At 40.5% G+C, this 18,440-nt stretch overlaps 1 protein-coding gene across 5 annotated transcripts in view; it reads right to left on the reverse strand.

The window, feature by feature from the left end:
- The window catches only part of LOC102682881 (uncharacterized oxidoreductase ZK1290.5), an 83,306-nt gene that overhangs the window by 1,831 nt on the left and 63,035 nt on the right, over window positions 1–18,440 (reverse strand). For 2 of the 5 annotated variants that reach the window (XR_011190394.1, XM_015339291.2), the window contains 3 exons: window positions 11,057–11,239; window positions 9,104–9,163; window positions 7,886–7,982 (listed from right to left, as the gene is read on the reverse strand). Coding sequence is in view for 4 of the 5 variants with exons in the window: in XM_015339291.2 (XP_015194777.2) it covers window positions 7,887–7,982; window positions 9,104–9,163; window positions 11,057–11,239 (339 nt within the window). In the remaining variant the exon portion in view is untranslated. Of the gene's footprint in view, window positions 1–1,002; window positions 7,727–7,885; window positions 7,983–9,103; window positions 9,164–11,056; window positions 11,240–18,440 lie in introns of those variants that run through there. The other 3 variants (XM_069194262.1, XM_015339290.2, XM_069194261.1) reach the window with 2 other exon arrangements.

An 18,440-nucleotide genomic window follows, 5' to 3' on the forward strand; every position in this document is an offset into this window, starting at 1 on the left:
AGACCTGGCCCTCCATTTCAAAAGAGCTTCAGAGCACATACCACCAGCTTTTACAACCCTTTAGATGTAGTATAAAATTACACAGATTACAGTGAGAAGAGCACTCTTAAATTTATCCATTCCTCCTCATATACTCAGTATACAAACCAGATTCTGTATCTGTGTTTCATTTAGCAGTATAAACATGTAAAACTCATTTATGAGCCACAGGGAACAGCTTACAAAATTTTAAAAAAATTACGTATTTTTGCTCATGTTGAGCAACTGGTGTAAGGGACATATCAGACTGATATGTCATCCTCAAGAAAAAACAACAACAACTGAATAGTCGTACATGTCTGATATGAAAAACAGCTATATTTGTTAAACTGCAAATATTGTTTTTTTGCACTTTAAGATATTCTATGTTTTTGTTTAAAATTAAAAATCACCAGTTATTTTGTTACATCCCCCTGATTTGAAATAGCCAATTGTGTGATTTTTACACCTTGTCTTACAGCGAAAGCCCCTTAACAGCACACAGGGGAAAATGAGGACGTGCAGATAGACTACACTCACCCGTCCACCTTCCTGCCAATTGTCTTTTACCATCTCAGCAGCACTGCCTCATGCTGGAGACTTGGCACTGATTGAAAGAGAGGTGTTTCCTTAATTGCCAGGTCCACATGTCTATAAGTACCTCGGAGGCCATTGTGTCATCAAGTTGACCCGACCCTCAGTTGTCCTACCTGAGGAATCCTGGTCACCTAGCAACACAATCCAGGCTTGAACCTATGATCATTGAGCTCAGCTTCCACTCGAGCGACAGCCATTACTGGTTGAGCTGCTTGGGAGGCCCCTATTTTGCTTTTTTTGTATGAATTTTTCCTTGTAGTAAAAAAATAATGAAAGAATGGGTGGACAAATGGTCTTGGATCAGCCTGCTATTGCTGAAAGTTTTATTTTCCATTCAAATGCAGACTAATATTGTTCAAGTCACACTGTAGACACTAAGCAACTCACACTGGACCATATGCATTTGTAAAAATAGACATTTTGATTACAGATCCTATTGGTTGTAAAAGCAAGATCTCACAGGCACCCTGATGGCTAAGTGCTCCCCTGCTACAAGCTTGCTGAGGTGATTTACAGAAGGAATTTATAGTGATTTACAGTGAAGAACAAAAGGAGCAATTGTACATGGATTTTCCATACTTCATTCTCCCTGTGATCATACATCTCTTGAGTTTGTGCCTTAGACCAGAGCAGGGCTTTGCAGAAATGAAAATCTCTAAGGAGAAGGTGAGAATGGCAGACTGCCTCTGCATTTCCCCTCCACACACAATAGGGTGTGTCAGTGGTCTCTTTCACTTGGCTCCTAGTGTCTGCCTGCCTGGATCTACAAATCCAGCAATGCAGACAGCTGTTTCCTTTCTCTTTGTTTCCTCAGCCCCCAACAGCAAGAAATGAGACAGGAAAAAAATAGAAATTAGATGATATGATGTAGAAAGCTCCTTAGATCCTTAACAGCAGATTTTGTTTTCTGAAAATAAACATGCATATAGAGGGCAAAGAGTTTCTTCTTTGAAGGTAAGTAGGCTTATACCAGCGCCGACCTAAAAAAATCTACTCTCACTGCCGCACTTGGAACCCACTCCGCTTCCCCCTAGATCCCCGAGATTGGCCAGATCAGCACTATTAAACAACCGCTCCATGAACAATAAGTCTCTTCTCATATGTGACTTTATTACAGAAAAAAACTTGACTTTCCATGCTTAACCAAAAGCTGGCACAGACAAATGGTCCATAACATTTATATATTGGTAAGATTATCTAAAATGTAATGTATTTTTACTTTAACTATGAACAGTAACTTCATAGTTCAGGTATCAATGTTTTATTTCTAGTTTTGCCATCAATATCTGTCTGAGGACTGGGAATATAAATCCATTGAAACTGATGAATGGTCTTTATCAATATAATTTTCTCATAAGACACTTGACCTTTTATAATTTTAAAATATATAAGTTCTCTTATTAAATAAACAAATGCAATGTGTATTTCAAGTCAGGAAGCATTAAAAAAGAAGCAAAAAGTGCCTTTTTTCTTAACTGTTTCTGTAATTAGAACTCTGAACTCTGAAACGCTGTTCCTGTTTTAGACAGTTGCTCTCCTAAGGCTTCAGTGCAAGTCCACACTTCCCCAGGACCTGCCCAGCTGTGAACCAGCTGTGATCGCTGAGGTTCTCAGGCTTAGGTCCAGCTGCTTGCTCTCTGGTAACAGAGGATCTGTGATAGGGAACTCAGTCTCACTCACCACGTGCTCTCACTGGACCACAAACCACACAGGTTACACCTCTATGGTGAGATTATTTAACACAGTGCCTCATTCCCTCTCTGTTCATCCTTTTCCACATCACTAATGCAGTACAGCACACAGCACTTGCATATAAAATAAAATATAAAATTATAACATCTACAAGACTGTGGTTGTCTCCCATCCATTTGTTTTTTCTGGATTTCTGCATTGCTATAACGTACAGAACTGGTGGACTTATGGAATACATTGACATTTTCATAAAGTAGAAGCTCGAAACAGGTGCTTTGAGCCTGAAATTAGGAAAACAGGAAGCATTTATTTACACAAAGAGTTGCAGGTGCCTGCAACAAACATCACAAGTATGCTGCTGAAATCAGATCTCAGGAATCCTATGATACATCAACTGGAATAATCTAAATACCTCAGGTTATTCCAGACAATCCAGGGCTCACATGGTATTGAAACATGTTATTAAAATACAGTATATTTATATTAAGTGTTAGAATTCATTGTTCGAAGAAGGTGACCTGGATGCTAACATGCACAGAATGTGACAATTCAGAAAATTCTGGAAAAGAGGGCAAAAGTGTGATTAATACACTGCTCAAATTGCTGTCTAGCATGGAGCATGTTTCAGCCTTCCAGTATAGTATACAATATACTCTCATCATTCTCGCCTAAAACCCCAGTAGGAAATAATACTAGATAGCACTAGATAATGAAGCAGTTGCAGTAAAGCAGTTTTAGGGTTTGAACAATAAAGCATTGTCGGATCTCCTGTCCCTGTGGGGCACAGGGTCCTTTTTCCATCTCACCTGTCTGTGCACTGTATTAGACTCTCAGGATATTTTGGCAGTGCTGTGCATTTTTAAGAGCTGTAGTTACTGTAAATACAGGGTATCTTTCAATTGCCAAACAAGTCAAAAGTGAGAGTACAAATTACTAAGGTCCAATTAAGGAGAAGCTGAGATAGAGTAACTGGAGGGTCAGATGGTGTGAATAAATGTTCACCGGGTACTATATGAAAATCCTGACCACAGGCCAGAAACACAGACAGGTGGCACTCAGGATAAATTAAAATCACAAAAAGCGAGGAAGAGGCAAAAAAATGCTTCAGAAAAAGGAGGCATTTTCATGTGAAGATAAAACACTTTCCCACACAAAGAGACCTATAGGCCTTTACAGTCAGTGCTGCTGTGGGGATGTGGTGAGTACCTCTGTCTGTAACAGCCTCTGCTCATGGACAAGAAGGAAACCCACATCCTGAACACTGCTTGTTCAGACCCATGTGCAGAATTAGGATCACAACCTGAATACCGCTGAGTTTCATCATCCTGATGGAAACGTAAATTCTTGGAGTGGGACTTGGCAGAATCGCTTGGAGAATTCATCAGTCGGTTACAGAGCAGTGTAACGAACAGTTCTTTCCAGACCCTATGCGGACGACACAGTCCGACGGAGTGGGGAAACACTAGGGAAACGTCATGCAGGAAAACAGGGCTGAAGACAGGGGGGCGTGTCCAAGGTGCGCTGGTGCACGGGGAAGGTGTGGCCGAGGCGAACAATCCGAAAGAGAAGTTCTTAGGAAATATCCAAGAACACACGAGTAAGTCCAAAACCAGGAGATCCATCAGAACAAGGAATAAAAACCACGAAGGCCGGGTCGGAACCGGCGGACGGGGACAAGGAACAGGAACAGGGGTTAAAACCTTAACGGGGCCAGGCGCTTCCAGGTGCCGGACTCGCATGATATCAGCTGCAGAGCCCGGAAGAGCGTCAGCGCCTGGCTTTTAAGGTGGGCTGGGAATAGGGAGCAGGTGCAAAGAATAAAGTCTTTAGTGAAAGGGCTGGAGCACCCTTAAGGAGGGGGAACTAATATGACAAGCAGCTGCTGGAGAAGCTTGGTACTAGTAGAACAAGGTATGCTCCATGGGAACTGTGTCCTTCCTCCCTTCAAAATGCAAGCTCTGCTGAACCTTCTTTCGATTCACAGATTAGAACACAGCCATCTACACAGTATATGTGCTCCTGTAATTCTTCTGGGATCATTGTGCTCACTCAGCTGGAATGTAGACTGGGATATACATTAGGAAAACAAAAATGATTTTAATTAAATATAGAATCATGTAAATGTAAATGTTCCAATTGTGCAAGTCCTACAAGAAGAGCATGAGACAGATCAGGCAGAGAACAGGTGGAGGGCACTCATGTCACCTGGCGAATCGATTTGCAGACGAAGTTTGGAGTTGAGAAACTATTGAGAAGTTCAAAGCCCAGGCCCAGAAATGGCTAAAGACACAGTAAAATTCGAAACAGATGTGATCAGAAGTCAAGACAAACTGAGAGCCAGTCTGGGAACAAATGTTTCAAGGACAAATGAGGACTGGTATGATTGAAACAGTGTGAAAGAGATTAATACTAAAACAGAAGAAATCCAGCACAGCCTGGAATTATAAACAGTAGATGTGCCATGGAAAGCAATAAAGAAATGCATTATTAAGTCCATGCTGAGAAAGTTCATGCAATGAAAGAAAAAATTACAAATGAACAAAACAACTTTGCAGTAAAAATTCAGAAGATTGGACATTTTTTATTTTAATTAATAAAGTGGACCTTTTTAGTTCTTTCTTTTTTCTAATAAAATGTTTCATCAATCATTAGGTCACAAGACAACAGTCAAAAGAGGAGTTGAAATACAAAAATTGTAATTACATTTTCTGAGAAAATGACAATAACCCTGACTTTTCTGGTTTACAGAGTCCAACTAGGAAATAACCCCTCACCCCCTCCAAAAGAAATTCCAGATCTTTGGATACAGGAATTCCTGAGAGATAGCAGAGTGAAGTGAAGACATCCTGTTGGGAATCTCCACGTCTCTCCAGACAGTGTTCAGACAGTTCTGGAGAACAACAACAGCACTTTAACCTTTTTTTCCCCCAGTAGACAGAAGGCAACCATATCTCAAGACTCAGCTTGATGAAAAGTGGATGTTCAGTACCGTGTGGTGAAGCTGTTACATAACCAGCTCACCAGCTACCAGAGTTCTGGCTCTAGAACGTAAATATATTTTCTTGATTATGAGTGCTACACGGGTGACACAGTGGTGCAGTGCTTAGCATTGCTGCCTTGCAGTATAGGGGCCCTGGGTTCAATTCCTGGGGTGGAGTTTGTATTTTCCTGTATTTACATGCATTTCCTCTGGGTACTTCATTTGCCACCCACAGTACAAATATGTACCTAGTAGGTTAATTAACTGGCTGCTGGAAACTGGCCTGGTCTGAGTGCACCCTGCAATGGACTGGTGTCCTGTCCAGGGTGTATCCCACCTTCTTCCTGCACAGTGTAGTGTGTGTATATGGGAGCCACACAGGTTGGCAGCATTATTACAGTTATCATTATTCATAATAATTTATAAAGACCATCAGTTGGTCTAATGGTGATTGAATCTGCAGTGGTCATTTTCTACTGGTAAACCCATTACATGTGACATAGATGTTCACAATTTTGGGTCATATAAGGCCTGTAATAACACTTAAACTTTAAGAAAAGGAAATAACTATAATGCCAGTAAAGGCGGCTCTACAACTCTGTGTCCAAACAGCACTGTATTGCTGCTTGATTTCACACAGAGCTGCTGGGTCCAGATAAGGTGGAGTGCAGACCAAGATGGGTTCCTCTGTGATCTGCTATTCTAATTTCATACCGCACCGCAAACGACCTGCGTGAGCTAATCTCAAACTAAATAGAAGAGGGACCTGCATCATCCATCACAGACGTGCAGCATCTGTCTGGGTGACTCATGACTGCTATTAAGCACAGCTGAACGGGGAGAACGTACTTCACTTCAGCTGAATTAAGGGGGAGCTTTCAGAGTTCAGAGTGGAATTTAGCTAGGACACCAGTGTTAACACCTCTACTTGTACAAACAGTCCCATGGGATCTATATCCTGGGGCATTGGTTTGGAAATTCTAGGTCAGAGTGAAGAGAGTGCTAACTACTGTTCCACCATGAGCTCTTATAACTGGAACCTGGTTTTGCTTGGTGGTCTCAATCTTGCTTATCTTCTGCAAACGGACTAGATAAGACAGAAGGGTGGGAACTGTGCTGCTACAGCATGTCTTTCTATAATGTCCAAAAACATGTTTCATAGATATAATCTGATTATCCTTGTGTGCCCAGAGGATGTCCCTCTAGATCTCCAATGCGTTGTTGGGGCAGGTTTCCCAGTTTAATTTAAATTAAACTTTTAAATTGCTAACTGATTTAGTTAACTATTGTTGCTAATTCACATTTCAGGAAAGCAAATCACTAATTAAAGCACTTTTCTTAGTAATTATTAGCAAATGTGTTTTTTTTAATTCAATGCATTGAATAAAGTCTTCAACGGAAACATGGGCGTTCTGTTCATTTCAGGAAAATGTGAGTTTTTACATTGCACTATGTGAGAAATTTCTCTATTTTCATGTTTTAACTAATTCTCAAATACACATCAAATAAGGTCTACGTTTGCAGATGTTTGTACTTCTGCTCACATGTCTGCTGTGTCGGGCCAGGCATATGTTCAGCCATTTCTCAAACTATGTTTAGTCTATGCTACAGTACATCCCCAACCTTCATACAATTGCTCAGAATAGAGGTATCTCAGGCAATGTTTCTCTTGGCCTTCTATTATTGGTTCAGCACTTCACACAACATGTACTCACCATTTATGGTGGCGTTAACATGATGAAAGGATAGAAAACTAATAACTGGAAAACTATTTCATACTGAAAATGATAGAAATTTCAGCAAGTAAAGATAGCTGATTATTTGTGTACCAGAAAACATTTGTGCTAAAACAAATCACTTCAAACAGTAAATCCCCAAATACATTTATTCAAGACTTGAGAAGGGTCTCTAAATCAGCACAAATGACAAAAAAAAGAGCATTTGTTTATTTTTTGTTGGATAGAAAACCATTGTAAAAACACTGGATAAGCAAAGTGTAAATGCAAAAACTAAATCAATCATTTAAAACGTGATGGAAACTACTTGCATGTTGCTTTTTTGCATGTCTGCACAGATAACAGGAATTCATGGTATATTCTGCATTATAATAGCAAACAGGTCACATATACTGTATACGGGCTAGTAACTCCTAGCTGTCTGTAAGGTGTTTCTGTATGTGTGTCCTACAATGGACTCTCTGCTTCTAGATAGCCACAGTCCCAACCAGGAATACTGTAAGTGGCTTTCTGATATTGCATGGATGGAGTATGCTGAATATTTAAACAAACATATTCTGAACAATGTTTTTAAAATTAGGCAAACTCATTAGATGAAACTGTGGTTCTTATTATCTTATTATGTGGAATTATTACAAGCTTCAGCAGATGATGTCCCCAGCTTCTCCTCATGGACTTCATGTTCCCACTGACATATCCTCATCTATCCGGACTTATAAAACATGCATATTGAGTAAAAAAACAATTGTCTAGATTTCAAAATAGGTGGATAGGTGATGATGAACACTACAATGATTTCAGGCTTTTTGCTTTTGAAATACCAAATAAAGATAAACAAAAAGTAATGAAGATATAGACCTACATTACACAACGTATGAGGGATCCCAGCTCATATGCCTCCCATCATGTAATGCGTTTAGAATTCTCAGGTCACTGTCCTGAAGGCTGAAATCCAGCACCTGTGAGGCGGCACAAGCACATTCTGAGTCTCCCATGGAGCACAGCTAGCGTCAGCTCAGGACAAAGGGAACTCTAGTAGCTCCCTTAGGGAAAGTTTGCACTGGTAGATTTGACTTTGATTTTGCTTTCACTGAGCTTTACTACACTTGATAACAATAATACTATGATTTGCAATACTTATTATGGTGGTACATTGGAATTGTAAGAGAATTCAGTGGATTCTATTCAATTAATTCTCTTCACGGATGACTCTGATGTAAAACTATTAATTCATGCTAAGGGCACAAAATTGCCAAGAATAAAAGTTTGCCTTGGTTTGAGTTGAAACCAGCAATGCCCCGGTGCCTCAGATATGGGATATTTCTTCCAGAGGGAAGAGGCAGCATAGAGCACCTTAGGAGCATCTTCCGCCCACTGGTTTAATACAGAAGCATGCTGAAGACACAGTGCAAGTTCAAATCACCACTCGAAACTAAGCAAGCACATTTGTGCAATTGGGGAGAACACAGAATCACTCCAGGATTTTAATAGCATTTAAAATATATTTTTTAAGTAAATGAAGGAGAGTTATGACTGAGGTAAGCACAAGACCACTGTCAAGTCTGCAGTGAGAGGCCAGTCCAGAAGAACACTACAATATTTCCCCCCTATACTGTAAACTGATATTATATGGAAACTGAGCATGAGGACCTGAGGGTTCCTAGGGCTTCGTCGTTCCGACTGTAGCTAGATTGTACCATGTACACTGTTATCCATCTATTATTGCAAGCTGCTTGTTTCTGGCAAGTCTCATGGCGGCCGAGAACCCCACTGGTAGGGTGGGACAAAAGGCCGGACCACATGTAGTCCATCACATGGGGTGTACACACACATACGCACAGGAACACCGATTAACCCAGCTGGTGTGTTTTCAGAAGGTAGGAAGAAGCTGGATCACCTGGAGAAAATCCATAGGTACTTGAGGCGACCATGCAAACTCCTCACACAAAGTACCTGTTAGAGAATCAAACTTTGTTGTGTGTGCTGTGAGGCAGCAAGGCTTACCAACATGTCACTGTGCGACCCAGTACTGACAGCATAATTCTGGTTATATATCTTACCACAAACTGACATAGCTTACTTGACAGTTCTCCAAGATCCTTTTCTCTTTGGTTGACTTGGGAATTGTGACCACTCCATTCTGAAAAAAGAACGTGAGGAAAGAATGACAAAACAAATAGGGAAAACTCGCTTTGAGAACTCACAGACACTGCCCCACAGTAATCAGCATACAGTCCATGAGCAGAAAAGGGGTTTAGGTTTATTATAGCCTCACAGAAAGGAAAAGAGAGCTTTACTGATGCCATTGGGGAATTTGCAATAGGTCTTGCTCAGAAAGTTGTTTATTAGTAGTTTCAAAGAAGGAGGAACTCCTCACAGTAGAGTGTGTATTTGCTATTGGTTTGTTATAAAGAAAATATCTTCCTAATTTGAGTAAATGGAAACTATCCACTTTGTGATATTAAAAATTAATATGGTTTCATCCCTGAAAACATTAATCAGGGTCTTACAACTGGTACCACTGGATATGCTAAATTTACATTGTTGTCTTTCGATAAACAGCTACATGAAATCTTCAGTTCTAACTGCCAAATGGACTTAATGGTTTCCTTTTAGAATACATTTTACATCTTGTCAGACATTGTAAAACACTTCCTATAACCTAACACACTTTGTAGAAGCTTCTTTTAATGTGGGAAGTGGCTGCTGCAGTTATTGAATTAAGTTATTCACACATAGTGTTATGAATGACTTAATAATTTTAGTCCTAAAAGTCTTAGCACTTACAGTACTAAGTACTGTAACACTTGAAAAACTTGTTACAGTACTAAGTCAACTTTTTCAGGACAGTATGACAAGACAGTAAAACAGCCCAGAGAAAAATGGGCTTCTGATTTGTTTAATTGTGAAAGCCAAAGATGTAAAACTAGCAAGAGACAATATAGTCAGGATTAGAACTGAAATAATTCTTTTTCATTTTTACAAGTACTTAGAGTACCAGAGTACGATGGGAACAGATTTTATCATGCTAAGTAACTGGAAGGCAGTGGCTTTGTACTGTTTCTTGCTAAATACCGTTTTCTTTAACTTTTACAATTACTCTCAGAATGTAGCTCTACAGAAAAAAAAAACTGGGGGGGGGGCGGAGATGCAAACGGAAGAAAGGAGAAAATATTAATGCAGGAATTCATAGGCTGTTAAGCTGGAAAAGAACAAGCTGCTTTGCCCATTGCATTCTCGGTCAATGTCACAAGTTGAAATGCTTCAGATCACCACACACTCTATATGGCCCTCAGCGTTTTCATTCCTCAAGGAGCAGTATCGATATTTCTATCTGACTAAAAGGTTGAGAGGTTCACACAGGGAACTGGCATGCGTTCAAAAAATAAGTTGCACAAAAGTTCCCTCACAGATGCTCTCTTACTCTCTCTCTTGTTCCCCCATTCCCTCTCGTTGTTGTGTTTTAAGTACAACACAACAAACAGAAATACAAAACAAGAAGGTTGCAAGAAAGTAAAGCAACCTAATGAGACCTGAAGATGACCAAAAGCCTTGCAAATGTGTGGGTGCTTTATATTGTTGCTGTGTTTCTGCCTTTACTGAACACTACAGTAATCAAAACTTCCAAAGTGCTATGAAGATGGACTCTAGCCATTAGGAAGTACTCTAAATGGGAAGAAAAATCAGCAATACGTTATTTTTATATTCATGGTACACAAACTGTTTTTTTTTTGCTGACAAGTTCTTTTGGTCAAGCCCCGAGGCTTTTTGGGTACAAACAACTTCAGGGGGCATTCAAACTGTTTTCTTGTTTACTTGTACATTGTCTACTGTTTGTTTGTATATTGTCTTGATGCACTGTCTGCACTTTGTGTTTTTACACTTGTTTTAACAACCGAGAGACTTTCTGTAAGTAAGAATTCCATTGTACGAGTACATGTACCAGTTACATATGGCAATAAAGTTCAAGTTCAAGAAAGCAGGTTTGAGTCCCAGCAGGCTGTAGTGTGCTTTGACCTCAGCCTCCTCTGACCTGTATGCTCCAGCGGATGCAGATCTGGGAGGGGGTGCGGCCATGCTTGTTTGCCAGCTGGATGATGGTGGGATGTGTGAGAGCATCTCCTTTGGCCAGAGGACAGTAGCCCTCGAACACAATGCCCTGCTGCTGACAGTAGTCCACCAGCTCCTGTGGCCGCTGGAAGGGGTGATACTCCGCCTGCCAAGGAATGAGGAACTATTCACTGCACCTGGATGATACAGGCGGGAGGCAAAAAGAGTCGCCAGAAGACAGGACTATGGAGCAGAGGGCCCCGAGTCTAAATCTAATAACAAGGAAGTAGGACCTCATTTAGGACATTGTCAACAGGTTACAGAAAAGGGACACCGCTGCCCTGGAACAGGTTCATAGAATAGTGAGCAGATGTCCTGGACTCAAATGGATACCACACACAGAGGAACTGATTTTCTTTAGAACTGACCCACAGCAACTGAAATCCTGGAAAGTTAGTGAACTTTCAAATTATTGATTGTGTGAGTTATCTTACCTTAATAATCTATGCATGTGATCAATGAGAAAAACAAATGCCTTGAAATGCATGACTCAACATTTAGGAGTTGAGTCCAGTTTACTTTCACACAGAAATGTTCTAATTTTTTCTTACAGGCTGACCCAGCCTGGCTCCTCCTCGGAGGGACAGTCCTGTTAGTGTATCAGTCATGCTGACAGCTCCCAGAACACTGCAGCCCTGAAACAACACTCTCTCTTCTCTTGGCGGAAGAGAAGGGAAAAAGAGCCCCAGCAGAGAAGCCTATCCTCTTGAAAGCCACTGGATGTGAAAAGCCTGGCTTCTCTCTGGTCACCAAGGCACAGGCTGAAATATGTGAAGTCCTGAATAGGGGGTTCAATAATGGGGGAAAAAGTTCTTTGTTAGAGCACACACCCCTCCCACATTTGAATCCGTTTCTTCTTTTCTTGGCCTTGATCCTTTCTGCTCCACAGGAAACTTACATGGAATGTCACTTTTCTTTTTGCATCTTACAGGGATGGAGCAAGACACCAAGATGGGTAATTGAGGCACCATGAGAGTTTGCTCCAGTCTTTTTATAGATGGAACAGGACAGAGCACAGCCCATTTACAGACATGCCCCAGTCACACACTCAGGAGTTAAACAGCAGAGAAAGGCAGGCAATTGACCCAGGACAATGGCAGGGGCAGGACTCTGTAGCACGGAGGCCTACTGTAGTTCACTGAAACCACTTCAATTATGCTGATTCAAGCACTTATTGGAAAATCTTAGGTGAATCGTTGCAGAGGCAACTTTTCTACTTCCCCCAAAATGTATGGGAGGAAAAAAGAGAAAATACTATTTAGTGTTTTTTTAATTGATATAATAAATCAAATGGGAAATCTGGGCACATCAGCAGCAAATTCCTCACATCATAAACCAGGCATGTCATAAATGTCATCTTTCTGTCTGAGCCAAAGGAGAGCAGAACAAAGTGAAAATCATGTCCTGCATCCTAACCATGTCCCAAACATTGGCCTTCCTCTTGCTCTTCAATCAGTCAAACTGTGGCTAGTAATGCTTTCACTCATTTAAGAAGCCCAATAAAAATTGTCTGGTGAACTATTTTTTACAACCCTCATTCTGAGTTGGAAATCTGGTAAGCAAGTAAAGTATTCAGAAAAAAATCTAGTTAATTAAATTGTGACATAGGCTACGGAGTCACAGTCTACCACACTTTGAAAATAAATATTCATAGATGATATGTATTGAAATTCCAATATTTTAAATTCCAGGAGGTTAAACATTTCTAGTTAAATGGAGGAATTAGATATGCAGCCATCTGCTGTAGCTGATAAGCACTGATGCCGGCCCATCATAAGACCAGTTTCAGCCCACGACACACGAGCAGAAACTCGTTCTCATTCGCAAGCAGCACTGGCTACTGATACAAACCTTTACCTGGTCTTAATGATAAGGGATGAGGAAAATATTGACATCATCAGAAATAAAGCTATGACAAAAAGAAGTCAAGGAATTCAAACTTAAAAATAAACAGCATTACTTTCACATCATAAACCACAGCAGTTATGTACTGCTTTTAATTTTCCCACTTTAAAATGATAAATAATTTTAAAGGGCATAATAATAATTTTCAGACAAGCTGCCCTTTCCTGCCGACAGGAAGTTAACCGGTCATTTTTGTGACACCTCTCCTCGCATTCAAAAGGCAACAGCCTGACGTTGTGCTTTCAAAGTTAATTTGGAAAATGATTATCTGTTTTCCACTGTGACATAACCTGTCATATCCTGTTTGCTGATTTCCTGCAATAGTGGTCCCAAATTGAGTGGTCCCAAATAGTGGTGCAGCGATGTCTTAGTGGTGATGCAGGGGTGGAGCACCCACTACAGGTAGGGTGTGATTATGTGTGCAATGTGACAGGAAGTGGGTTCACACAGCAGCTGCATCCAGAGCTGTAACCTCTGGATTTCTGAAATTCTAACAGCTATAACAGTCAGGACCAAGGTTGGCATCAAAACCCAAATGTTTTTCAAGCATGTCCTTTGCACTTCCCACATTAAATTTAGATTACTGGAACTTCAGCAGAAAATACAAGCTGGCGACGAGTCTATGTGATGTGGCCTGATCTCTGCCCTCACCTTCCCCATTCCAATGGAATACAATAAAAATCTAATTGTGCAGCCATTCCCTATGGCTCTCTCTTCTGTTGTGTGTTGATGTGGTTTCAATGATGAATCATGGGAAAAACAAAATGTCACTCTGAAGAGCTCCATCCCCAGAGACATAAAAGCCTTGGTTTCATGCTAAGCTTTTGTTTTGGCATTGAAATTCATACTAGACCTAGTAAAAAGGCATCTGTTTCCCCTGTTTCTTATTTAATTAATTGTAGTTTTTTTCTTTTTTGCAGTTATTTAATTTAAGCTGTCCCATTACAGACTTGTGTATTTCATTTTTGGCTGGGGAGGTGTGGATGGGGGAGCAATGATTATATCTCAAGAAACACTTTGTGTCCAGGATACAGGGTGACAGCTGCTAGTATCTAACAGCAATTATGGATTGTGCTAGGTACATCTATGCAGTCTGTAGTGCCTGCCAGCAGACATCTGTCAAAACAGAACAATTACTTTACTTTAATGGAACAACCACCTCATTTCTGACCACCTGCACACAGGCGAAGATGGAAAGATGTCCTCATCCAACTCAACAAGGGCAAAGCAACAGAAAAAGCAAAACAATACAACCTAATTTACAGAAAGAGCTACAGTATTTAACCTTACTCAACAAAAGGCAACGTGAAGGCTTCATAGCATGAGCCTGTTTAGAAAGCTGTGTCCTGTTTTAGTTACCTCCTTATGAAAAGGACTGGAGAGAGACCAAAGGAATTACCCCTGAATAGCCCCTGAACTGAATGCAGATGAAATACAAGGAGTTTACCAGACATGAGCCTTCTCAGACTGTGACAGGGAAGCTCAGGGAAGACCGGGCTGATGTGTTCTATACATTGGAAGTGACTGATGCTGTCAGGTTCAAACCATGCAGCTCATTCAGCACAAAGGCCAGGGAACCCAGATTGAGGTGAAGGACTGACCCATTCAGGATAATCAATTTGAAAAAATAAATGTTCTAATGTTAATCATTTTTAATTCTTTTCTTAAAATAATTCTATGTGCATCAGCCAAGGGAGAGATTATCATGTTCTGAGCCTGTGAACATTCTGGGCTGTCATTTGCCAGGAATATTCCACTACTACCTGAATATCAAGACATAATTATTTTAATAACATAGAATAACAGACCTTGCTTGAATTTTAAAAATTCTTACATTGTTGCCCTGAGCAGAATTGAAATGTATTTTTAACTTTTCACCTAAATGATTGGAGAAACAAAAGATTTAAAAAAAATCTTTTTACAAATAATAAAACCAATTGCTGCTGCTGTATCAGGTTACTCAGAGATCCAGTATGTGGGGTCAGGCTGTTTAACACTACTGTATTTTTGTGAATACACGGTGCTTGTGAAGTCAGTAAAATGGAAAAAAAATTTCTCTTTCACCTTCAGCTTAATGCAATAAACCTCTGTGAGTCTACAAACAAATATTATATAAAGATCAAATAGATGCTAAAAAACAGTAAAGGCAACAGTTGGAACTGCCCTGGAGAGGAACCAGGAGAAAACGTCTGAGCAAAATAATGCTAAAATGATTCCTACACACATACCAGATCCCCCCCTCCCGCTATTCAATTAGTGTTATCAAAGATAAACAGCTTTCATGTCTCACTTTAATTTGTTTTTATTTAAATGAAATCAGCATATCATCAGTGATGTGCAAATTGAATGAACTGCTCTCCATTTAAGCTTGGCCCTCTGCTAGGAAACACGCTTTCGTTTCCCAGATGTATACCTCTAGAGCTTCCTCCTCTCACTGGCCTTTGTTCGCAGGATTTCTGGGACACCTTGGCAAATTCACACTATAGTCTTACAGTCTTCAAAAGCCAGTCCTTGTGTGACTGCATAGAGATGAACTTGGGCTCATTATTCACTAAACCTGTATTCTTATTAATTTATTTGCTTGGTTCTAAAAGAAACCAAATGAAATGCCTTGGTTAAAAACTAAAAAAATAGCTGTATCCCACCTAAGAACCTTTGAACTCTCAGCATTCCTGTTATGAATCCAGAGCCCCTAATCACTAATCATCAATTTGGAAACAGAACAATCGGTTAAAAGAAGATCACATTGCTACAGACAATATTCATCTATCACTTCCCACTGCATTGAGCTCACACTGGATTTTTCCAAAGGCAAGAAAACAATGACGTTCTAGACTGCCACCTGGATGATGCGACGGCAGCCATAGTGCGCCAGAACGCTCACCACACATCAGCTATCAGTGGGGAGGAGAGCAGAGTGATGTAGCCAATTCATAGAGGGGGATTATTAGGAGGCCATGGTTGGTAAGGGCCAATGGGAAATTTGGCCAGGACGCCGGGGTTACACCCCTACTCTTTTCGATGGGATTTTTAATGACCACAGAGAGTCAGGACCTCAGTTTTACGTCTCATCCGAAGGACGGCACCTGTTTTACAGTATAGCGTCCCCGTCATTATACTGGGGCATTAGGACCCACATGGACCGCAGCGTGAGCACCCCCTGCTGGCCCCACTAACACCTCTTCCAGCAGCTACCTTAGTTTTTCCCCGGAGGTCTCTCATCCAGGTACTGACCAGGCTCACACCTGCTTAGCTTAAGTGGGTTGCCAGTTGTGAGTTGCAGGGTGATATGGCTGCATATAAACATGGGCTGGTTACATGATGTAGGAACTTGTTGAAAAACACTTATTTCAGTGTAAATGAGACTAATTATTCACCAGGTTTAGATGGAAATAAGGAATCCAGTGGGAGTGAGATTCCTTTTGAGGAAAAGAGTAAATAGGATGGGCTCTATGTGTAATAGGACACTCCCGAGGATTAGTAAGTTTGTGTATATTAACAGCCAGGAGACCAGGAGAAAAAGAGCAAAAAAAGTCCTCTGGGTTCCTGTGCTTTAATCACCATTGAGCCCCTGAACGTGTGTGGGTACAGCTTGGATGATGTGTGGCATGTAGGGCTTAGAGACCGGTGACCAGGCATATGCTTTTCTAGGCTTTATGAGAGAAATATGACAGACTCCTATCAAGACAGCATCTGCAACCTAGTGCAAAGCATATGACACACTTGTATAGCTTGTATCACATCCAACAATGGCCTTAAAACCTAATAGCTGCACAGTGGCCTGTTACTTTCAGGTTTAATCAGGTTAAAGAATTTCCTTGTTATGCATGGTCAATAAAATATCAGAGTGCCTGCTACCAAACAGATTTTGTCTTTTTCCTGATGATTTCTGTGAATTATCAGCAGATTTAGGGCAGCATGGTGATGCTGGGATTAGAATTTCTGCCTCACAGGCCCTGTGATCAATTCCTGGGGTGCTATCTGTGTGGAGTTTGTATGTTAGTTAATTAATTGCTTACACTTATATTATGTTCTCCCTGTGTTTCTTCCACAGTCCAAAGACATGTTGGTACTGTAGGTTCATTGTCTATTACTAAAATTGGCCCTAGGTGTGATAGTGCGCATGTCACTGTTTTTTCCTGTGCTTCTGCCCTGTGATCGGCTGGCATCCTATCCAGGGTGTTTTCAGCCTTGTGTCCATTGCTTGCCTGGATAGACTCCCCCTCAACCCTGTACTGAATAAAGCAGTAAGAAAGTAGATGGATGGATGCTGCAGTGCCTTGTAGAAGTATTATCACACTTCCATTGATGTTCCGGTCTGTCAAATTACAAATAAACATTTTTTAAAATACATATTTTTAATCGAAACCATACTGTTCAAACTGAACTTTTTTATGGATTAGAGATGTTAAATGTCAGAAATAACTGGATAAAAGGCAAAAACTAAAATATGTTCAGTACATTTACCCCCTTTGTTCAGTGCATTTACCCCCTTTGCTATGGCAGACCTAAATTTTAGACTATGGGACACCATAGTGAAGAACCTGAGCACTTTTTCAAATGACTGCATACAATCAAGTTTTTCTTTACATTTTTTCTGAAAGCCACACAAATGGTCATCCTTTTCCGATATGCTTGGTCTGCAGAGGCTAGTGGAAGAGAGGACAACAGAGAGAGAGCGGGAGAGAGTGAGACTGAGACCAACCAGGAGGGAATTCTCCCTTATCCTTACATTATCCTCTCTCCTCAATGATAAGCAGATCTTCCACAGTCCGCGCACTCATGTGATACTAAGCCTTCAGATGGATGTGTTTGTCTTTAGAGTTTTAAGAGGCTGAACTTTCTTTTCAGTTAGAACAAATTCCAGGGAAGATATGCCCCCAGGTTCACCTTTCTAAAAAAAATTTGATTTCAACCATCTTATCAAAGGCAGCCAGCGCACCGGGAAGAGATAATTAACCCCTTCTGTTGCAGTCTTCCTTCTGTTCAGAGAAAAATCCCAATACGCGTCTTTCAGTTCTGTCCCTTTAAAATTGAGCTCTGAACTAAGAATGCAGATTTCTTGTTTCCAAAATGAAGTGCAATGCCCCTTAAAACTACATAGAAAAATACAGTGTGATTATGACATTAAGATGCTTAGATTATTAACCCATTTTTCTTAAACGCTTTAGGCCATTAAGTTGAAAATTAGCAGTTGAAAATGGATGGAAGAGAGGAGAACAATATTGAAATGAAAAGGATTAAATATGTGACAACAAACCAAGCAAAAAAAAAATCTATACTGACTTTAAACGGTGACAATTATTAATGTTTTGTTTTTCAAGAGCTGATCAGAAAGTCAAAAGATCAAAGCAAGGAGAACCTGGAAAACAAATTGGGATCATTGGCACACAAGCTGTCTG

Source organism: Lepisosteus oculatus, chromosome 9, assembly GCF_040954835.1.
Source record: "Lepisosteus oculatus isolate fLepOcu1 chromosome 9, fLepOcu1.hap2, whole genome shotgun sequence".
Classification (NCBI taxonomy): domain Eukaryota; kingdom Metazoa; phylum Chordata; class Actinopteri; order Semionotiformes; family Lepisosteidae; genus Lepisosteus; species Lepisosteus oculatus.